Source organism: Pelodiscus sinensis, chromosome 13 (genome assembly GCF_049634645.1).
Source record: "Pelodiscus sinensis isolate JC-2024 chromosome 13, ASM4963464v1, whole genome shotgun sequence".
Lineage (NCBI taxonomy): Eukaryota > Metazoa > Chordata > Testudines > Trionychidae > Pelodiscus > Pelodiscus sinensis.
In genome coordinates this window covers 13,436,720-13,455,366 of record NC_134723.1, presented here as the reverse complement: position 1 = coordinate 13,455,366, position 18,647 = coordinate 13,436,720, and the positions used below count along the sequence as shown (strand labels likewise).

Here is an 18,647-nt window from a genome sequence, read left to right as displayed (position 1 = left end):
CTTCACAGCCAGACCAGCTGCGAGAGGAGGGCGGTTGACACCACCCATGGCAGCTTCCTGACTCAGAGGGACCAACCAGCACAGTGGGAGCACCTCACAGCACTCAAATCCCTGGAGCAGACCCTGGACTAGAGACTACAGAAAGACATTCAGCTGCGGTGAGACACCTGGTGGGAGATGCTGGACCAGGGCTGCACTATGTGCACAGCAGTTCAATCCCTGATTGACAACATGCTGCCTGCTCCTGCTCCTGCCCTCAGTTCTTCCCCTGAGGCCCCCACACCTGTGACAGTAGGATCACCAGAGTGAGGCACCACTCCCAGCTTCAGTCTTAAGCCTCTCCTCCCTCTCCCCCATCCATGATTCTTTCCACAGTCTCTCCCTAGTTACTTTGACCCTAAATAAAAAAGCAAATAATTTTTTTTTCAAAACAAAAAGTGTGGCTTATTGTCTCTGGAGTGGAGGAGGTAAAGAGGGAGGAAGGAAGAGGGGTGAGAGGAAAGACACAGAGGGACAACGTACAGGCCCGTAGTGGAGAGGCCCAAGGGAGAGTTCCACTGGGGTCCTTGTGAGAAATTCTCCATCAAGGCCTCCTGGATGCACATGGTCTCTTGATGGGCCTGCTGGATGGCAGCCGTGTGCAGCACCTTGAAGGCCCTGCTGAGCCGGTCAGCCCCTGCCCCCCACCCAGGGAGGAACATCTCCCACTTTTTCTCCCAAATATTGTGAAGGACACAGCATATGGTCATCACTTATGGGATGTTCTGCTTCCCAATGTCCAGCCAGGTGAGGAGACAACAGAACCTTTCCTTCAGATGCCTGAAGGCACTCTCCACCACCATTTGGGCCCTGCTGAGCCTGGCACTGTAGCATTCCTTGAAGTGGTCAAGGTGGACATTGTAGGGCTTCATTAGTCAGGGCTACAGAGGGTAGGCTGCGTCCCCCACAATACAGAGCAGAATGTCCATGTCCCCGACCCTGATGGTGCGGTGACGGAGAAAAGTGCTGGCATGCAACTTCTGGAACACACTGGAATTGTGGAAGATGCGGGTGTCATATGCCTTTCCCAGCCAACCAATGTAGATGTCTGTGAACTGGCAGTGGTGGTCCATGATGGCCTGCAGGACCATCGGAAAGTACCCCTTCCAGTTTATGTACGCAGATGCCCAGTGGTTGGAAACCTGGATGGGGATATGGGTGCCATCAACAGTCCACCCACAGTTGAGGAAGCTCATGTTAGCAAAGCCGGCGATGATGGTGTTCACATCACCAAGGTTGATGACCATGAGCATCATGATGGTGTTGATGGCCCTGACCACCTGTACAAGGATACAAACAAACAGGGAATCGCAAGGTTGCCAGAGCCCTTGGAAGGTCCCTGATCCTCCTTCCTCTCTCACAGCAGGAGCAACCCCCCACTTACCTCATCCCCTGGCAGGGCTTTGTGAAGGCGGGATTGAAAAACCTCCCTAGGAGGGAGCTTCCACCACCAACCCCCCATTCCAGCAGTCTACCACCTTCCTGGGACAATAGACCGAGAGCACCATAGGGGGATGGACCAAGACCCCAATAGTCCACCTCCCCATACTGAACTGGTTCCAAATGGATCGGTAGCTGATGAACTTCCACAGAGAGAAGGCAACCCGCTTCTGGAGGAGGATGGCAGGTCACATGTGAGTGTTCCATCGCCTGAGGGCAGGGGCAATCTACTCCCATAACTCCAGAAAGGTGTCTTTCCTCATCCGGAAATTCTGGAGCCACTGCTGGTTGTCCCACAGCTCCACAATGAGTTGGTCCCCACAGTCTGCACTGGTGTCCAGTCACCAGAAGTGGCAGTGTACGGTGTACAGGGGATGGTAGGTGGGATCCAGCATTATGAACCACTCCCACAGAGAGTTGATGAGGGTCTCCAAGGTGAGCAGGGGGGTTGGGTTCCTGCAGGGTCTGGGAGGCAGCCTGCAGAAACAGCTGCATGAGGTGCAGAACAAGCTGCAATAGTCATCAATTGCCCAGAAGTAGCTCTGGCTCCATAGGCAGAGTGCTGAGGTGTCTGCAAGGGTGACCAGAGCAGGAAAAGGAATGGGTTTGCTGTCCCTCAATGAGGGTATGTCTACACTTCCACCCTAGTTCGAACTTGGGTGGCTAATGTAGGCAATCGAAGTTGCAAATGAAGCCCGGGATTTAAATATCCCGGGCTTCATTTGCATCTTGCCGGGTGCTTCCATTTTTAAATCCCCATTGGTGTGGACTCCGTGCCCGCGCTACACGTGGCACGGAGTAGGTAGTTCGAATTAGGCTTTCTAATTCGAACAACCTTTACTCCTCGTAGAACGAGGAACGAGGAGTAATGGTAGTTCAAATTAGAAAGCCTAATTCGAACTACCTACTCCGTGCCGCGTGTAGCCGCAGGCACGGAGTCCGCACTAACGGGGATTTTAAAATGGCAGCGCCCGGCAAGATGCAAATGAAGCCCGGGATATTTAAATCCCGGGCTTCATTTGCAACTTCGATTGCCTACATTAGCCATCCTGGTTCGAACTACCCGGAGGTAGGCAAAAGAGAAAAACCTGAGATACGGCTATACTGGGGGGTCCCTTTAAGCATGAGCCTCAAATAGTCTCAGACAGCAGCCATGGGAAGAGAGTGCTGTCTTGATGCCCTGCCTGAAGTGCTCCCAGGGGGTCTTAAATGTGATTCAGTGTCCAATGAGTGTGGCCGCTCTATTTTGAAATAGTGCTACTTCTATGGGCGTTTGGTGTGTAGACACGCTATTTTGAAATAAGCTATTTTGGAGTGTTTCTTCCATAACAGCTTATTCCGAAATAATTGTGCAGGGTAGATGTAGCCTGGGGGACTAGTATTAGCCTATTGCCTGGTCCGATTCTATCTCTGATGTTTGATTTTGCTATACTGTGTGCAAGTCTGTTTAGATCTCTGGAGGACAGGGAAAGTATAAATATTGATTTATACATTATAAAAATGACCCAAATAGCTTGTATATGCATTTGTATATTAACTTCTACACAGCTGTGATTAAAAAGAAGAAATATTTGTTTCTAATTTTATTTAAAAATTAGCGTCTGGCAACTGCTCAGAGACTGATCATTTGAGGATGCATACTCATTTGCCTCCTTGCCATCCTCCAGCTGTAGGCCCATAACATTTGTGATGCTTCTCACTTGCCTACATTGGCAAATTGAGTCAGAAGTGCTTTCTCCTAATCATAGCCAAGCAGAATACATTTTTTATTTTTTCTGCCAAGTGAGAGAAGGGGTGTGTCTAGACTACATCCCGCTTTCAATAGATTAACAGGATCTTTCAAAAAAGCCTTCCCTTTTCAAAAGAACCGCATCTAGACTGCATTTTTACTTTCAAAATAGCTCTTTTTCAAAAGAGCGCCATGACATGATTATGCAAATGAAGCACGAGAAATTCAAATCCTGTCTTCATTTGCAATTTCGAAGTGCCTAATTTACATCCCTCTGTTGAAAGAGGGATGTAGTCTAGACGTACTCAAGAGCTCAGGCCTTGTTTACATTGGCTGTGTTGTGTGTGGTAAATGTAGCTACATGCTATGGTGAAAAGCAAACTGTGTCCATAAGCAGCACATAGCTATACTGGTAGTGAAAGGCTCCGGCCAGGAAGAGGCATCAGAAAAATATTCCAGCACCAGGGAGCTGCCAGGAATCTATTACTGGAATCTCTCACTGAAGCTATGTCCACACTGTTTCCCTCTTCCGCAAAAGCCTATGCAAATGAAGCATGGATTAGCATATTGCCATGCTTAATTTGCATAATTAATTAGGAGCCGTTTGTGCACAAGATGTTTTTGTGCAAAAGGTGCCATCTACACAGCCCCTTCTTGCGCAAAACCCCCCTCTTGCGCAAGAGCCATTCTTCCTGAAAAAATAAAGAACAGCTCTTGTGGAAGAGGGGTTTTTTGCGCAAAAATGGCTCCTAATTAATTATGCAAATGAAGCATGGCAATATGCTAATCCATGCTTCATCTGCATAGGCTTCTGCAGAAGAGGGAAGCTGTGTAGACGTAGCCTGAGGTGTTGAGAACTTCTGACAATATGGAGGGAGTGGGACACTACACTGGAGACAAGGGATGCACTGCTTGGGTGTAGGGAGCACCATTTAGGGAATTTTAAAAGACTTACTTGGCATTATACAGGTCCTTCAGGGAAGGGAGCTGATGGGAGAGGGTTCAGGAGTCCGGGTGGGATGTTGAGGAGGGTGGGGGGCTGAGGATGTGGGGGTGAGAGAATGAGGTCTAGGGCTGAGGAACTCAGGGCCCTGGGTCTCACTCAGCAGGGTGCTTTCTCTCCTCCCAACAAGTTTACACTACAGATCCATGTCAGTATAATTATAGTTGCTTAATGATATGATAAATCCATACCCCCAGGTGACAGTTATATTGACCTAACCCACCAGGTAGATAGTACTATGTTAATGGGAAAATGTCCCCCACTGACATAGCTGCTTTTTGGGCAGGTGGATTAATTATGCCCACTAGAGACTTCTTTCCCACTAGTTTAGAGCATCTTCATTAAAGCACTACAGCAGAGTAGCTGCTAAAGCATTTTAAGTGTACACTGCTCGAAGTGAACCGGTTTTATACAATATAGGGATAGTGCCAACATGTGAACAAAGCTTAATAAATTAAAGTGGCATTAGAAAACTTTTCCAGGATAGCAATGTCAGTGAGGGATGTAATTTTTGAACATCTATACAGGTGAAATCACTGATGTAGGTGCAGCTCTACTAGCTTTTCTAAGTGTAATGAGAAAAACTGGTAAATGCTGTATCAGTAACAGAACTCTTGGCTACATAAGGTGCATGTATACTAAAAGGGTATGCTAGTATAAACATACTTGCAAATCTCTTCTACCACAAACCTGGCCTAATGTGCACACACAATAGCAACAACACTTCAGGACTAAAATGTCATGTTATGAAGACTACATTCAAAACAGTAAGGGTATGTCTAGACTACATGGCTCCCTTGATGGAGCCATGTAAAATAATTTACTCGGCATAGTCAAAGAAGCGGGGATTTAAATAATTAAATAATTCACGAGGCATACCGGAGCAGTCGACAAAGGCTTCCCTTGTCGACTGCGCCGCATCTAGACTGCCATGCTGTGCCGGATCAGCTGATCGTCGGCACAGCGTGGCAGCCATTTTTATTTTAATGAAGCGGGGATTATTTAAATCCCTGCTTCTTTGACTATGCCGAGTAAACTATTTTACATGGCTCCGTCTATGAAGCCATGTAGTCTGGACGTACCCTAAAAGTGAGGCATTTCTTTTAAATGAAAGCTTTGATTCTACCCATGTATATGCTTGCTAGCACAAATAGTTCTCTAAGGGTGTGTCTAGACTACAGGGTTTTGTCGACAAAACTATACCTGCATCCACAGTGCCTTTGAGTTATGTCGACATAATGTCGACAAGACTCAGTAGTTTTGTTGACGTATGTAAACTTCATTCTACGAGGAATAACGCCTTTTGTTGACAGAGTTCTGTCGATAGAAGGCATTATTGCATCTACACTGTCCTTTGCATCCACACTGTTATGTTGACAAAGTGGCTTGCTTTGTCGACAGAACTGGATGTAGTCTAGACGCTCTTTGTCAACAGAAGCTTTGTCGACAGTATCTATCGACAAAACTTCTGTCGACAAAACCCTGTAGTCTAGACATACCCTAACTGATGCCCATGGAACTGCTCTGGATAGAAATTACCAGACTTTGCAGATTCACAGGGAATGGTTCTAAAATCAAGTGTTTTAAATATCAGTATATCATTCATATTAATAAATTGATAGACATACTTATGACAGTTACCTAAACACACATCTGCTGAGCAAAAACATTTTAAAATAATTGAAAATAAGGATTGGAATGAGAAGGGAGTAGTGTCTAATGGGAAAAAAACTCAACCCAACCCATCCCTGAATCATATCATTTTACTCAAATCTGGAATCTTTTACTTGACTTCACAGAACTCATTAAAATAGTGCAATATATTCTTAAAACTATTTGTTTGCCAGATATGAATGCTTTCTCCTTTTATTTTGTTTTTCTCTCCTAGGAAACATTTATTATAATTACAATAAGTTTTAAGATACCAGTTTATAAAAGAGCTGACGTATATTTGAAACAACTGGAAATGACACTTTAGCTCCACTCTCAGCAGATTACTATATTGAAATACTTTCTATTATACTGATTTTTTTCATAGCTCAGTGAAAGGTGAAGGGATAAGCATTCTCAGGTTTGATAATACTATAGTAGCCTTATTTTCCTCTTTCTTTAACAGGATATCGATAGCTAGCTGTTCACCCACGGGAATGAACACCAACGGTTCAGATGAATATTTCCAATCTATAAATCATGCAGAGCAGACATTCCGTAAGATGGAGAACTATCTCCAGCAGAAGCAGCTGTGTGATGTTCTTCTCATTGCTGGAAATCACAAGATTCCAGCTCACAGGTGGAATTTTTCTTATTGTTTAAGAAGCTTTTATAGTCTGACAGTTCTAAGAGTTCAGATAATATGAGTTCTCTGTCCCTGATTTGTTCTGAACGAATGATTACAATATTAGCACATCAGCAGAAGACAGTGAAATGATCTGATCATAGCTTCAAATTCATTATTATGAATGGAAAGAAATTCAACTATGAACAAGTTTTTCTATTTTATTACAGTCAAAGTATAAAGAGATGAATAAAAAAGCACAAAGGCCCCCTGAAAGAAAATTAAATACTAATTACTTAATTACCCTTTTAACTTAATAATTAATTACCATTTTAACTTCACTGCTCACCACTGTATCAATTAAGTATTAGGCAGAAGATATGTTTCCACTACACATACAAATGAATTGTATAATAATGGGCTGAATTTTTGCTTCTTATTGAGATTATGAACTAATTTAGATTCCCTAAACTATTTCTGTTTCAAGATTGGTTCTTAGTGCCGTGTCTGATTATTTTGCTGCAATGTTTACTAATGATGTGCGTGAAGCAAAAGAAGAGGAGATCAAAATGGAAGGAGTGGACCCAGAAGCACTGAAAGCTTTGGTTCATTATGCCTATACAGGTAATTCCTATTTTCCAGTTCTGTAAAGAAAAGTGAACACTATCCAATGTACAAACATATTCCACGTCATCCATTTTATACTAGTGTTTAGGTCATGGGTGGGCAAAAGGGCCTCCACGGGCCAGATCCAGCCCTCCAAGCAGGTGGATCCGGCCTATGGAGGCCCTGCTGCTCCCCTGCCCCCCATGCCAATTAGGGCATGAGGGCGGGGGAGCACGCAAAGCCTCCTCCCACCCTGCCAGGAGCATGTGGTGCTTTGAAGCACTGTGCGCTGCTCGCAGGGTGGGGTTTGGGGAGAGCGGAGGAGGCTTCACATGCTCCCCTGCTCCCAGGCTGTAATTGGCATAGGGGCAGGGGAGTGAGGAAAGTCTCCTCCCATGCCAGAGGCATGGGCAATCATTGTCTGGGGGTGGGGAACCTATAAATATCTTGGCCCCGCCCTTTCTGTTCAATGCTCCACCCCTTCATGTGCAGCCCGGGGGCCACACAAAAAATTTCTGTAGTGGCCCCCGGCAAAAAATTATTGCCCACCCCTGGTTTAGGTGCATACATCAGATGGGAAAATATATATGTGAAGTATTTTATTCATGAAATATGTTGAAAAAATAAAAATACCCCACAACAACCTTGCTCTTATTGTGAAAAAAAATCTCAAAGTTACAGAGTAAGCTATGCTTTAGACCCTTTTGTGTCCCCTAACATGAAAGTTCTAGCTTCATCCATCTCTCTGAAGGGTGGAACAGTGTGATTCAACAACTCAGGAAGTGAACCTCTTTGTGGCAAGTTTCATTCAGTCCACTGCCCTCCATCTCAGCTGGGAGAAGCAGACTGCCTTGCTGTATTCTTTCCCTCCTTCCCTGCGTCTGCATCAGCATCTCCATCTGCGGCAACTTCTGACAACTGATTCAATTCCACTTCTGACAGATAGATAGATAGATAGATAGATAGATAGATAGATAGATAGATAGATAGATAGATAGATAGATAGATAGATAGATAGATAGATAGATAGATAGATAGATAGATAGATAACTCCACATCATACATGACAGATAGCTTATTCTATTCTTGGACCAACATCTGATGGTGAAAGAGAGAAGCTTCTACAGGTTAAGAAGAGCTCTGCATAACTCAAAAGCTTCTCTCTCAGTCTTCCAGAATATGGCAGCACAAAAGAGAACCTACTGCAGAAGGCTATACAACGAAAGTTACAGCTATTCGGGCATATCTGCAGAATGAACAATCAGCGAAAAGTTAAGACCCTGGTATTCAGCATAATGGATGTTCTGAATAAGAGAGGCAGACCCCACAGAGAATGGGTAGATGATATAGTAGGTTGGTGTGGAGGTAGTCTACAGAAATGAAGCCACTCCGCATTGGACAGGGAAAGATGGAAGGGAATATTGAGGGAGGCATCGGACGCCAACGGCGTTGAGCACATTGTTGTTGTTGTTGTTGTTGTTGATGATGATCATGATAATGATATTTCAAAATAGAGCATCCACATTGATTGGATACACTAAGTCGTACTGAAGACCACCCGGAATCACTTCAGGCAGGGCATCAGGCCTCAGTTACTTCTAGGAACTATGCCTGAGGCTTGTGCTTAAAGGGACCCCCCTGTACAGCCTTTTCTTGGGTTCTTCACCTTTGTCTACCTCCTTGAGTGACAGCAAAGCCTTTGCTCTGACTGCTGTGGTAGCCTTTGTGGACACCTCTGCTATCCAGCCATGCAGCCACAGCCACCTCTGAGAAGTCGATGGCCCTCATTAGTTGTGCTGCAGTTTCTGCAGCAGTTTTTGCAGGATGCCCTCCTGGCCCTGCAGGAACACAACCCTAATCTGATAGAGGAGATCCTTACCATCTCTCTGAAAGCATAGCTCTTCTAGATGCACCCCACTGTACACCACCGCTTCTGGCGGCTGCATACCTATTCCGACCGGTAGGACCAGCTCATCATGGAGTGATGGGATGACCAGCAGTGGCTCCAGAATTTCTGCATGCAGAAGGAGACTTTTCTGGAGCTGAAGAAGCAGGTTGCCATCGCTGTGTGGAAGCTCATGATGAAGGACAGATAGAGATCCATTGGCAACCAGTTCCGCATGGGGAAGTCAATCATCGTGGCCCTCGTCGTGCAGGTATGGTTTTTCCAGGCTAAAGTCCCAGCAGGGGGGGTGAACTGCTAGGAAAAGGGGTGGGAGAGAGGGAAGCCTCCTTCCCCGGGCAGTTTTTCAGTCCCTCACACAGCCCTGCTGAGGGATGGGTCATGTAGGGGGTTGTTCCTGGTATTTGTGGAGGGGGAGGGAAAGAGAGGGGTGGGCTTGGGGACCTCCCAAGGTTTCTCGCACTCCTGTGATTCTCTGTTTGTTTGTATCCCTCTACAGGTAGTGCAGGCCATCAACACTGTCCTGCTGTACAGGGTCATCAATCTTGGTGACATGGATCCCATCATCGCCGGGTTTGCCGACATGGACTTCCCCAACTGTGGTCTGGATGGCAAATGGATGATGCCGTCCCCCTTAGGAGGGAGTCCCTGATCATGACCACCCATCTCCTTCTCTTGAGAGTGGTAGTCCTGGATCCCCCATCTCTAGCACTATGCATTCGTGTCTTCTGGTCGATGGGGCCTCCTTCTTATCCCTTCCATCAGAGGTCTCTTCCAAAGCATTCTCCACTGTAGTACCTGTGCAAAGAGCCTGAAAATGGTTACTTATATCTATCTGGAGAGAGGATACCTGAGTTGTCGTTCTTCTCCTGGAGGTCACATGTTGCTAATTTTCTTCTCTGTTCTGCATTACCCTCTCTGGCCCTTCAGCATGCTGTACCCACAGTATCAAATGCTGACTTCATTTTCTCTTACGGAATGCAGGGTTGATACTTGGGTTTCTAGTCCTTTAACCTTCTCTTCCAATATGGAGACCAGCTTGCATTTTGTAAAGACAAAGATTATGCTCTGGAAGGAGGACAAACATGTGCAGATCGCAACAGCTGATCCCTCATTATCCATATTGTATTCCTTCTGAGAGACTCCTTAGCTGTTGTATTTATTGTGCCCTGAAGTCTGAAGGGGAGAAGAGAAAGAAAAAGCAAGAAAAAACAAACAACCCCTCCAACCTCTGTGGGGCTTCCCTAAGGCAAACTCCCAAGCAAACTGCCTGGCTGTGTCTAGACTGGCCAGTTTTTCCGGAAAATCAGCTGCTTTTCTGGAAAAACTTGCTAGCTGTCTACACTGGCCGCTTGAATTTCCACAAAAGCACTGACTTCCTACTGTAAGAAATCAGTGCTTCTTGCGGAAATACTATGCTTCTCCCGTTCAGGCAAAAGTCCTTTTGAGCAAAACTTTTGCACAAAAGGGCCAGTGTAGACAGCTCAGATTTGTTTTGCGCAAAAAAGCCCTGATTGCAAAAATGGCAATCGGGGCTTTTTTGCACAAAAGCACATCTAGATTGGTCACGGACGCTTTTCCGCAAAAAGAGCTTTTGAGGAAAAGCGTCCGTGCCAATCTAGACGCTCTGTTCCGAAAATGCTTTTAACGGAAAACTTTTCTGTTAAAAGCATTTCCGGAAAATCATGCGAGTCTAAACGTAGCCCCTCTGTTTGCTGCTACTTTGTTTGCTCTGGCTGCTTTTTTATAAAGCTGCTGACTTCAAGAAGATTCCCGAGCTCAAAGACTTGCCTCCAATCCAATCATCTCTTCAAGGTCCACCTTGAACAAAGCACTCCCAATTTACACTTTTCAAGCAGACAAACACACAATCAAACAATCCCTGCAACAAGGTCAAACAAATGGTCAGACAGACAGGCACTTGGATACTTATTCCACCACCTCTCAACACAGCCCTGCTAATGCCACACTCACCTTGCATCTCTCAGTTTGATTCTCTAAGCACCCATAGAAATATTAGGTCTTATGTAAAGAGATCATTGTCAAATGAGAAAAGCACAACCTGAAATGCAGATTTTACATTAATATTCTAATTATATTGATATTATGGAACAAAATTAATAAGCATGATTCAAGGAAATGAATTAGTGCAATTATGTGGTTGGTACAATAAAAAGAAAATTTGATTAATATAAATTAAATTTATTCCAACTTTTTAAAAGTCAGATATAGGAACGCTTTAATTAATAATTAACATTAGAATTTATATTAACATAGAAATATAGTAATTTATTTGAAAATGAATGCATAACATATAAGCATAAAATAAACGTCTCAATACTATCTTTCATTAGACAGTCTACCAACCTAGTTCAAAATTACCAGTTTTCTAGGTTTTCTGTTAGTGGGTAACTCAAACAAGATGCTATGAATCTCAACATTAGCTTTCTTCCCAAGCTGGCTGTTTCTAGGTTTTCCCTGCAGAGACTCCCCATCCTAATCCCTTGTTTCCTCTTTAAACAGATACCCTTTAAACAGATACAGTACTGACCCAATGTCAGAATGATGTGACCAAAAAAAATCCATATCTTGACTCAGAATTAGCATTCTGAGAAGTGTATCAGAAATTAGTGTAGTAAAGGTTGACAAGTAGATAAACTTTGGTCATTGACAAAAACACACAAGTTGTATAGGACATCAGAAGGCTCAGTTGCAACCTAAACTAGTGGCTACTGAGGGCCAGTGATTCAACCTGAAAGCTTGACCAGTTTTTCCACAGATTTTTCTCAATAACTCATGGGGGAGGGAGGGAATGCAAATAGATACATAAGGGATATCTATTCTATGAGTTACAGCTGTGAATCCCAGCATGCATATACATACTTATGCTAGCTCTCATCTGAGCTAGCAAGCTAAAAAGAGTAGCGTAGTCATAGCAGCAGGTAGTGCTGGTATAGGCTAGTTGGCCTACATACAAAACCTTCTGAACACTGTGGGTATACACTCGGGATGGCATGCCCATGCTGCTATCTGTGCTACTACAACAATGCTATTTTTAGTGTTCTAGCTCAGTTAAAAGCTAGTACAAGTATGCATACGGGAGCTGGGAATCACTCCCATTTCTCATAGTGTAAATGCAGCTTTAGGTACAAGGAAAATGAATGGCAAACCAATTAATATATAATTTTCTTCATCTAAACCACACAGGTGTTTTAGAGTTAAAGGAAGATACTATAGAAAGTTTGCTGGCTGCAGCTTGTCTTCTCCAACTGTCTCAAGTCATTGAAGTATGTTGCAACTTTCTCATGAAGCAGCTCCATCCTTCAAACTGCTTAGGGATTCGATCCTTTGGAGATGCGCAGGGTTGCACGGAACTTCTGAGGATGGCACATACATTCACTATGGTAAGATTAATAAACCAACAGTTTTGAAATGACAGTATGAAAAGCAGGCACTAATACTAAATTGGATCCTGAAAAATCAATTGTGTGATGGAAAGGCAGCAAGGAGCTAATGGAGCAGAACTAGTTGAGTGCAGAGGATTATGGATACTGCAATCTCACAGACTGATGTAGAGGTTGTAGTCACCATTTGAGATCAAGAAATACTGAGCCTTACAAAGTTACTGTGCTTCCAGGAGCTACCAGTGCAGGTGTATCCTGCACAATGCCTAACGTGAAATATGTGCCACAAACCATCCTCAAAAGGAAAGGTAAAGGGGTAATTATTGGGATGAAATTGGAACTGATAAAAACAATAAGACACATTTGGTTTTATGGTTTATAGTTTTGACTTATGTAATTACTGGTATTAAAAAGAAAAAATATGGACAGACATCATTTTTATATTTGAAGAAGATACAATACAGATTGCATATGATGTCCTTTGAAAAGTGAACTGGATTCTGGACAAGCTGATGTCAAGGAAATACCACAGTTCATCTCTGACTTACAGTAGTGCAAAGAAAAGTCCAAAACAGCTTTCAAGGTGTAAGCAAACAGAAAGAAAGATGAAATAAAGTATATGAGATTTTAAAAAAATACAAAAAGTGGCAATTACAGCATAATTAATATAAAAGAAAATACACCGAGGAAACAAATTGCAATTTTATTCTCAAAATATGAACACGAGACCATTACATTTAGTAGCAGCATTTAGTTCCAGAGGCAGAATGCTTTTGCATGCTAAAGTAAGTTAATTTGGACATGGTGGCAATTAAGGACAAACTCTGATACATTTTAAATGACAGGCTACAACTTTATTAAACTTATCACTGCAGAGGGACATTACCCTTCCTCAAAACTATACTCTCACATACCAGACATTTTAAGTGGTTTCATTGCAGGGCTACTGGGCTCCCACAATATAACCCCTCTGAAACTCATAACCCATAGACAGGATTTTTTTAGCCTATCCCAGGGACTCAGCTCAGTCTTCAGAATCCTATCACTGCACCCATTTCCCTGTGAAGGGGACAAAGAGTACTAAAGGAGGGACCTCAGCCCTCAAATCATAGAATCATAGAAGTCCACAAGGTCTGCCCCTGTTCCAGGAACACAAGGCACACCAGCAAAATGTCTTTTTTACATTAGTATTTCTGTGAGCTGTTTTTTTCCTTTAAAAGAAGGAAACAGGTTACAAAGTTGTGACAAATGTACATCCCTACCAAGTACTACCACTAAGTATTCTTATTTAACTCCTCCAAGATGCTCTGAAGAAGACAAAATACTTACTAGGCCTACACGAATTTGGTCCTTATGGGAAGAAAAAATACCTTTCTGATGCCAAACAGGTCAGCCTGGTAGCATCTGCAATATGCTGCTCGGAAGCTACCAGTTTATGGTGGGAAGTATAGAGCTTCTGAAATGAGGAAAAAAGGTTCCACGTGCTCTTCACAAGAGTTTAAGTTAGTGTGAGTGCAGGAGACTGCTCCCTTCAGGCACTGGGGCATGTGTGCAGGGCGGCCATCCACAAGCAGTCTGGGCACACAGCTCAGAACAAGCAAGAGCAGCATTTCTTGACGCAAAGAGCCATATGCGGCTCGAGAGCTGCGGGTTTGCCACCCCTCCCCTACAGCTTAAGCTATAATAGCTCCACAGGTCCTAGTTTCAAATCTATCTGGTGGTGGTTGCAAGTGGGGGCTTGTTCCAGGTCTCAACTGGGTCTATGAAGCTCTGGATGTGCTTCCTTAGCTAGGGGAAGTATCTAATCCGTGCAGCTTGCTGTCCCATGTAGTGGCATTTAGAGGAGCTCTACAGCCTAAAGTGAGCGCCAGCTGGCTTTATAGCTCAAGCTATAGCAGCTCCTGTGATAAGCTCCAAAAGTCCCAGATTCAAATCTATCTGGTGAGGGTTACACTTAAGGGCAAGAAAGGAATACATTAAAAATCAGTTTAGGACTAATTCAAGAACATTTGTTTTAAGTCAATTGAACTCAATCTTACAATAATAATTGAGGAAATTAGGTAACACTGTACACAGCCTGAACGTCAGGGGAGGAGACAGAATAAAAGGAACCGATTTTGGCCCATCTCCAGTTCAAACATTTGAAAATATCCTAATTAAAGGAGCTATTTATAAAAGCTTATGGCAAGGAGTGAGTTTGCTTTCAATATGAGATAACTGTAAATAGATTCAAAAATCAAACCAAAATCTGAACCTCTGAACACAAAACCAAACCTGAAAACTTTTATTCAGTTACTTTAGTTATTGATATGAACTTTTAACAGTACCCTGCCTGGTATCTTTGTCATGCAGATGACGCCTAGTCTGATAAACAGCTTGTACTATTTTTGTAACTAAAAGTGAACTTGTCTTCCTGTTCCCTGGACTGTCACAAAATTAAAGCCGGATGAGCATTAAGGAACAAAGTGAATGTTTTCTTTAAATCCTCAATACTGTTGTTTTTATATCTATTTAAATACAATTACTTTTTTTTTAAGTTTGATAAGACTAAAGTCTCTAATGTTACTATGATAACGCCTATAACATACTGTATGTATAAGCAATATGCATGATATTGTCAATGCTGAAAATATCTTCATCTCCTTGCTCCAAGTTGCATTATATTTTCAAATATGAAATACAACTTTATTTAACAGTAGATATTAATTTATAGTTCAAGTACATCCATTCTATGCACGCATACATAGCAATTTGCATTTTTCTTTGGCTATGTTTGCACAACATAGTATTGCTTTAATGTCTTTCCTTAATATTGACTTGTAAATAGACATTGTGAAGTCATATTTTTTGGAAAAATAAAAATATTCTTTTGTATGAAAGATTTTAGGACACCAAGATTCATGGCCAATTCTTGCAGTCTATGGTAAATTTTACCTGAGTAAGAATTGCAAACCTGAGTCCAAAAACATTTTAGATATTATGGCAGAAATATATAACCAGAACTGATAAGTGTGAGTGCTACTTTGCCTGCTGCGTGGAGTAAGGGGTTTCCCATGCCAGGGCTTGCACCTACAAATCTTTCTGCCTATACATTTCCAAGGGTTGAGACAGTGCTGCAAAGCTGAGCATAACCCATCTTTTTTGCATGAGTTTCTGACCTTGTTCCTCCCCACACCAAAGCACCACTGTCTTCTTCCAGCACCCCTTAGGGTTGCCAGGTGTCCAGTTTTGAACTGGACAGTCCAGTATTTGAGCTTTCTGTCCGGGAAACAAATTGAGAAAATACCGGATATATAAATGTTCGGTATTTTCTAATTTAGTAAGTTTTATTGTTATCATGAGTATCAGTATGTAGTTAAGTACTGTGTGAGCATGTCTAACAGCCAGGCAGTATGCAGCTATGCAGTAGAGAGGAGGGGGACGAGGGTGGGACCAAGGTGGGATGGAATCTCCGGGGCCGGACTCGCCCATGCACACCACCAGGACCATGTGCGGGACGGGCAGCACCCTGGGGATCTGCATGTGCCCAGGTCAGCCCCGCTCCCCGCTGGTAGGTTCCCCACCAGCCAGCCCCGTTCTGTGCTGGCCGGTTCCTCCCTGGCCAGCCCTGCTGCCCCCCAACCCTCTCCCGGCTAGCCCCACTCCCCTCCCAGCTGGTCCCCCTGCCCCCTGTTCCAAGATCATGTGTGTCTGGTATTTTTTTGAAAGCCATCTGGTAACCCTAGCAAGCCTTGACAACACCTCTTCCCCTCTCCCCCATTTCCAAAGCAGGGGAGGCACTGTCTAACAAGAAATATTGTTAGACAAAAAAAAATCACAAGCTTGTAAATTCTGCTTTTTTTAGATATGATCACCCAAGATTCTTTACTAGACTCTTAGCTTTGTAGTGCCAGTCTAGTCTGAGATTTCCAGGGTCTTAGGTTTTTGACACTGACAAATGAGCTTTTCCCTGGGTACCTTTTCATTTCCATCTCTCTCATCTAAAATTTTCTAAATTCACTTCAGAGGATGCTCCCCTAAAATTGCCAATTCACCAAGCTGCCTTTCCTTCCCTGTGCTGAGGTGTTAAAGGAGGACCATTGAACCTGCTAGCTGTTAGTGTGCTAAGGCAGAAACAACATAGTTTTTCTAGCTCAGGGATGGCCAACCCACGGCTCTCGAGTCGCATGTGGCTCTTTGCTCAAAGAAATCCGGCTCTTGCTAGTTCTGAGCTGCATGCCCAGACTGCTCATGGCTGGCCGCTCAGTGCATGCACCCAGCACCTTGATGGGGAAGCATGTGACAGTGGCAGTCGCTCCAGTGAGACGCAGGCATTAAGTTAGAGCAAGGAGGGGGGTACCTGGCTCTGGAAGAGGGGTGGGAGTTTGGGGAGGGCAGGGAGCTGAAGGTGCCTGGCTCTGGGGGAGAGGTGGGGCATTGGGTTAGAGAGGGTATAGGGGCGGGGACTGAAGCACCTTAAATTCAAAGTCTTCATGGATGCAAATTAAGGCAGCCAATACAGATGTCATATTTAAATTCCAGGGCAAAAAAAGAATCAGCATGTACCCAGTTTACACTGTTTTTTTTAAAGAAAATTCAAAGGCTATTGTTTCCCAGGCTGAAGCAATTGTTCTGAGATATGAGTCTCTCCCTTATTGTTTTTGAACCTCTCATATTTGCAGTCTGGGATAGACCTGAATTTTTAGAACTATAAAAAAGTCATGATCTTCATAAGAAAAAAAAAAATTAGGAAACCATATCAGAGACCAACAAGCTGGAGTGAAACAGGCACTTCAGACTGTGTTAATTTACTTCTCAGTTCAGTTTAATTTTAAAAAATTCACAGGACAGAATAGGGCAGTAGTGTTAAATTTAAAATACATGGTGGGGATGCTTTTTTGTTAGGCTATATATAGACTGCAGGCTTCTTTTGGAAGAAGCTTTTCCGAAAGACATCTTATGAAAAAACTTCTTCTGAAAGAGAGCTTCCACACTGCAAAAGTGCATAACAAAGCTTTCTGCTTTTTCAAAAGATAGCGTCCACTCTGAATGGACGCTATCTCGCATTTCAGCTGTGATTGCTATGTGCTTTTTCCTCTTTCCTCTTCTTTAAAAAAAACTCCCTCTTCCGTGTCCACACATGCCTTTTCTTCCGCATAGAATGAGGATTACCAATGTCAGAAAAACCCCTCTGCTTTTTCGATTTTCTTTCTTTTTCGACAGATCCCTTATGCCTCCTGTAAGGAGGTTTACAGGATCTGTCAAAAAAGGCTTTCTTTTTCGACAGATTTCCCCCCCCCCCCCCCCCAGACTGCTGCTTTTTGCCGACAAAGTGCTGAGCCGGCAAAATGCAGCAGCCATTTTTATGTAAATTAGGCATGGGATATTTAAATCTCTGCCTCATTTGCAATGTCGACCTGCCTAATCTGCATCCCTCTGCCAACAGAGGGATACAGTCTATCCATATCCTAAGTGTGCGAGGGGAATGTGGGGGATGCCTTTCTCCTTCTCAGTCAGAGGCCACATCCAGTGAGTTGTGGGTTTTTTTTGCTTTTCACCTGTGTGGGGCCCCAACCCAAAAAAGGGTGTACTACTACATATGTACAACTGTACACTAGGGTGTACAGTTACAACATATGCTTTTAGAACCATTTGATCTTTGTTTAGGGTAAAATTTACCAGTTTACCAATTTGCCAATTTCCACCATGCCATTAATTATCTTTTCCATTCTTTTCCAACACTTTCCCTCAACATTTTTCTTATTTCCAAAAGCAAATTTCCCTGCATACCTTCCTGGATTATTTGAATGACCAATTGAATTGCTGACTTATTTCCTGGGCCTGTGTACAGGCTAATGCTAGGGACACATTTACTTGTATTGATCCCATAGTTCCTGCTAACAGTAACAAATCCTTTTCCTCCTGCTGTTGCCATACTGGCAATATTATAGAAAATAATTGTTGTTCCATTCCTAATTTTGACAAGGATGCACTGATAGACTTTCCCAACTCATGTATTTCAGCTGTAACATAACTTAGTAAGTTTGTTTGTCAATACCTCTATGTTAGTGGCATCCAACTCATAATCCATTTCCATCCAAAACAGTTTCTAATACACCCCTTGGGGTTCTTTTTCTTTTGAGTTTGCCAATATACCATAATTTTAGCCAGGCTGTCCACCCCTTATGGAATGTTTGTACATTTGGAGTGAACTGAGGTATCACCTTGGACACATTTAATTCAGTAAGGTCCCGTTTACTTTGATTTAG

The 18,647-nt window shown here is 43.3% G+C and overlaps 1 protein-coding gene across 4 annotated transcripts in view; it reads left to right on the top strand.

The window, feature by feature from the left end:
• Positions 1-18,647, top strand: part of KLHL4 (kelch like family member 4) — an 89,126-nt gene that overhangs the window by 32,889 nt on the left and 37,590 nt on the right. For 2 of the 4 annotated variants that reach the window (XM_006121432.4, XM_014572705.3), the window contains exons 2-4: positions 6,328-6,501; positions 6,974-7,110; positions 12,203-12,399. In XM_006121432.4, the coding sequence (XP_006121494.1) occupies positions 6,328-6,501; positions 6,974-7,110; positions 12,203-12,399 (508 nt within the window). Of the gene's footprint in view, positions 1-44; positions 159-1,035; positions 1,674-6,327; positions 6,502-6,973; positions 7,111-12,202; positions 12,400-18,647 lie in introns of those variants that run through there. The other 2 variants (XM_014572706.3, XM_075940742.1) reach the window with 2 other exon arrangements.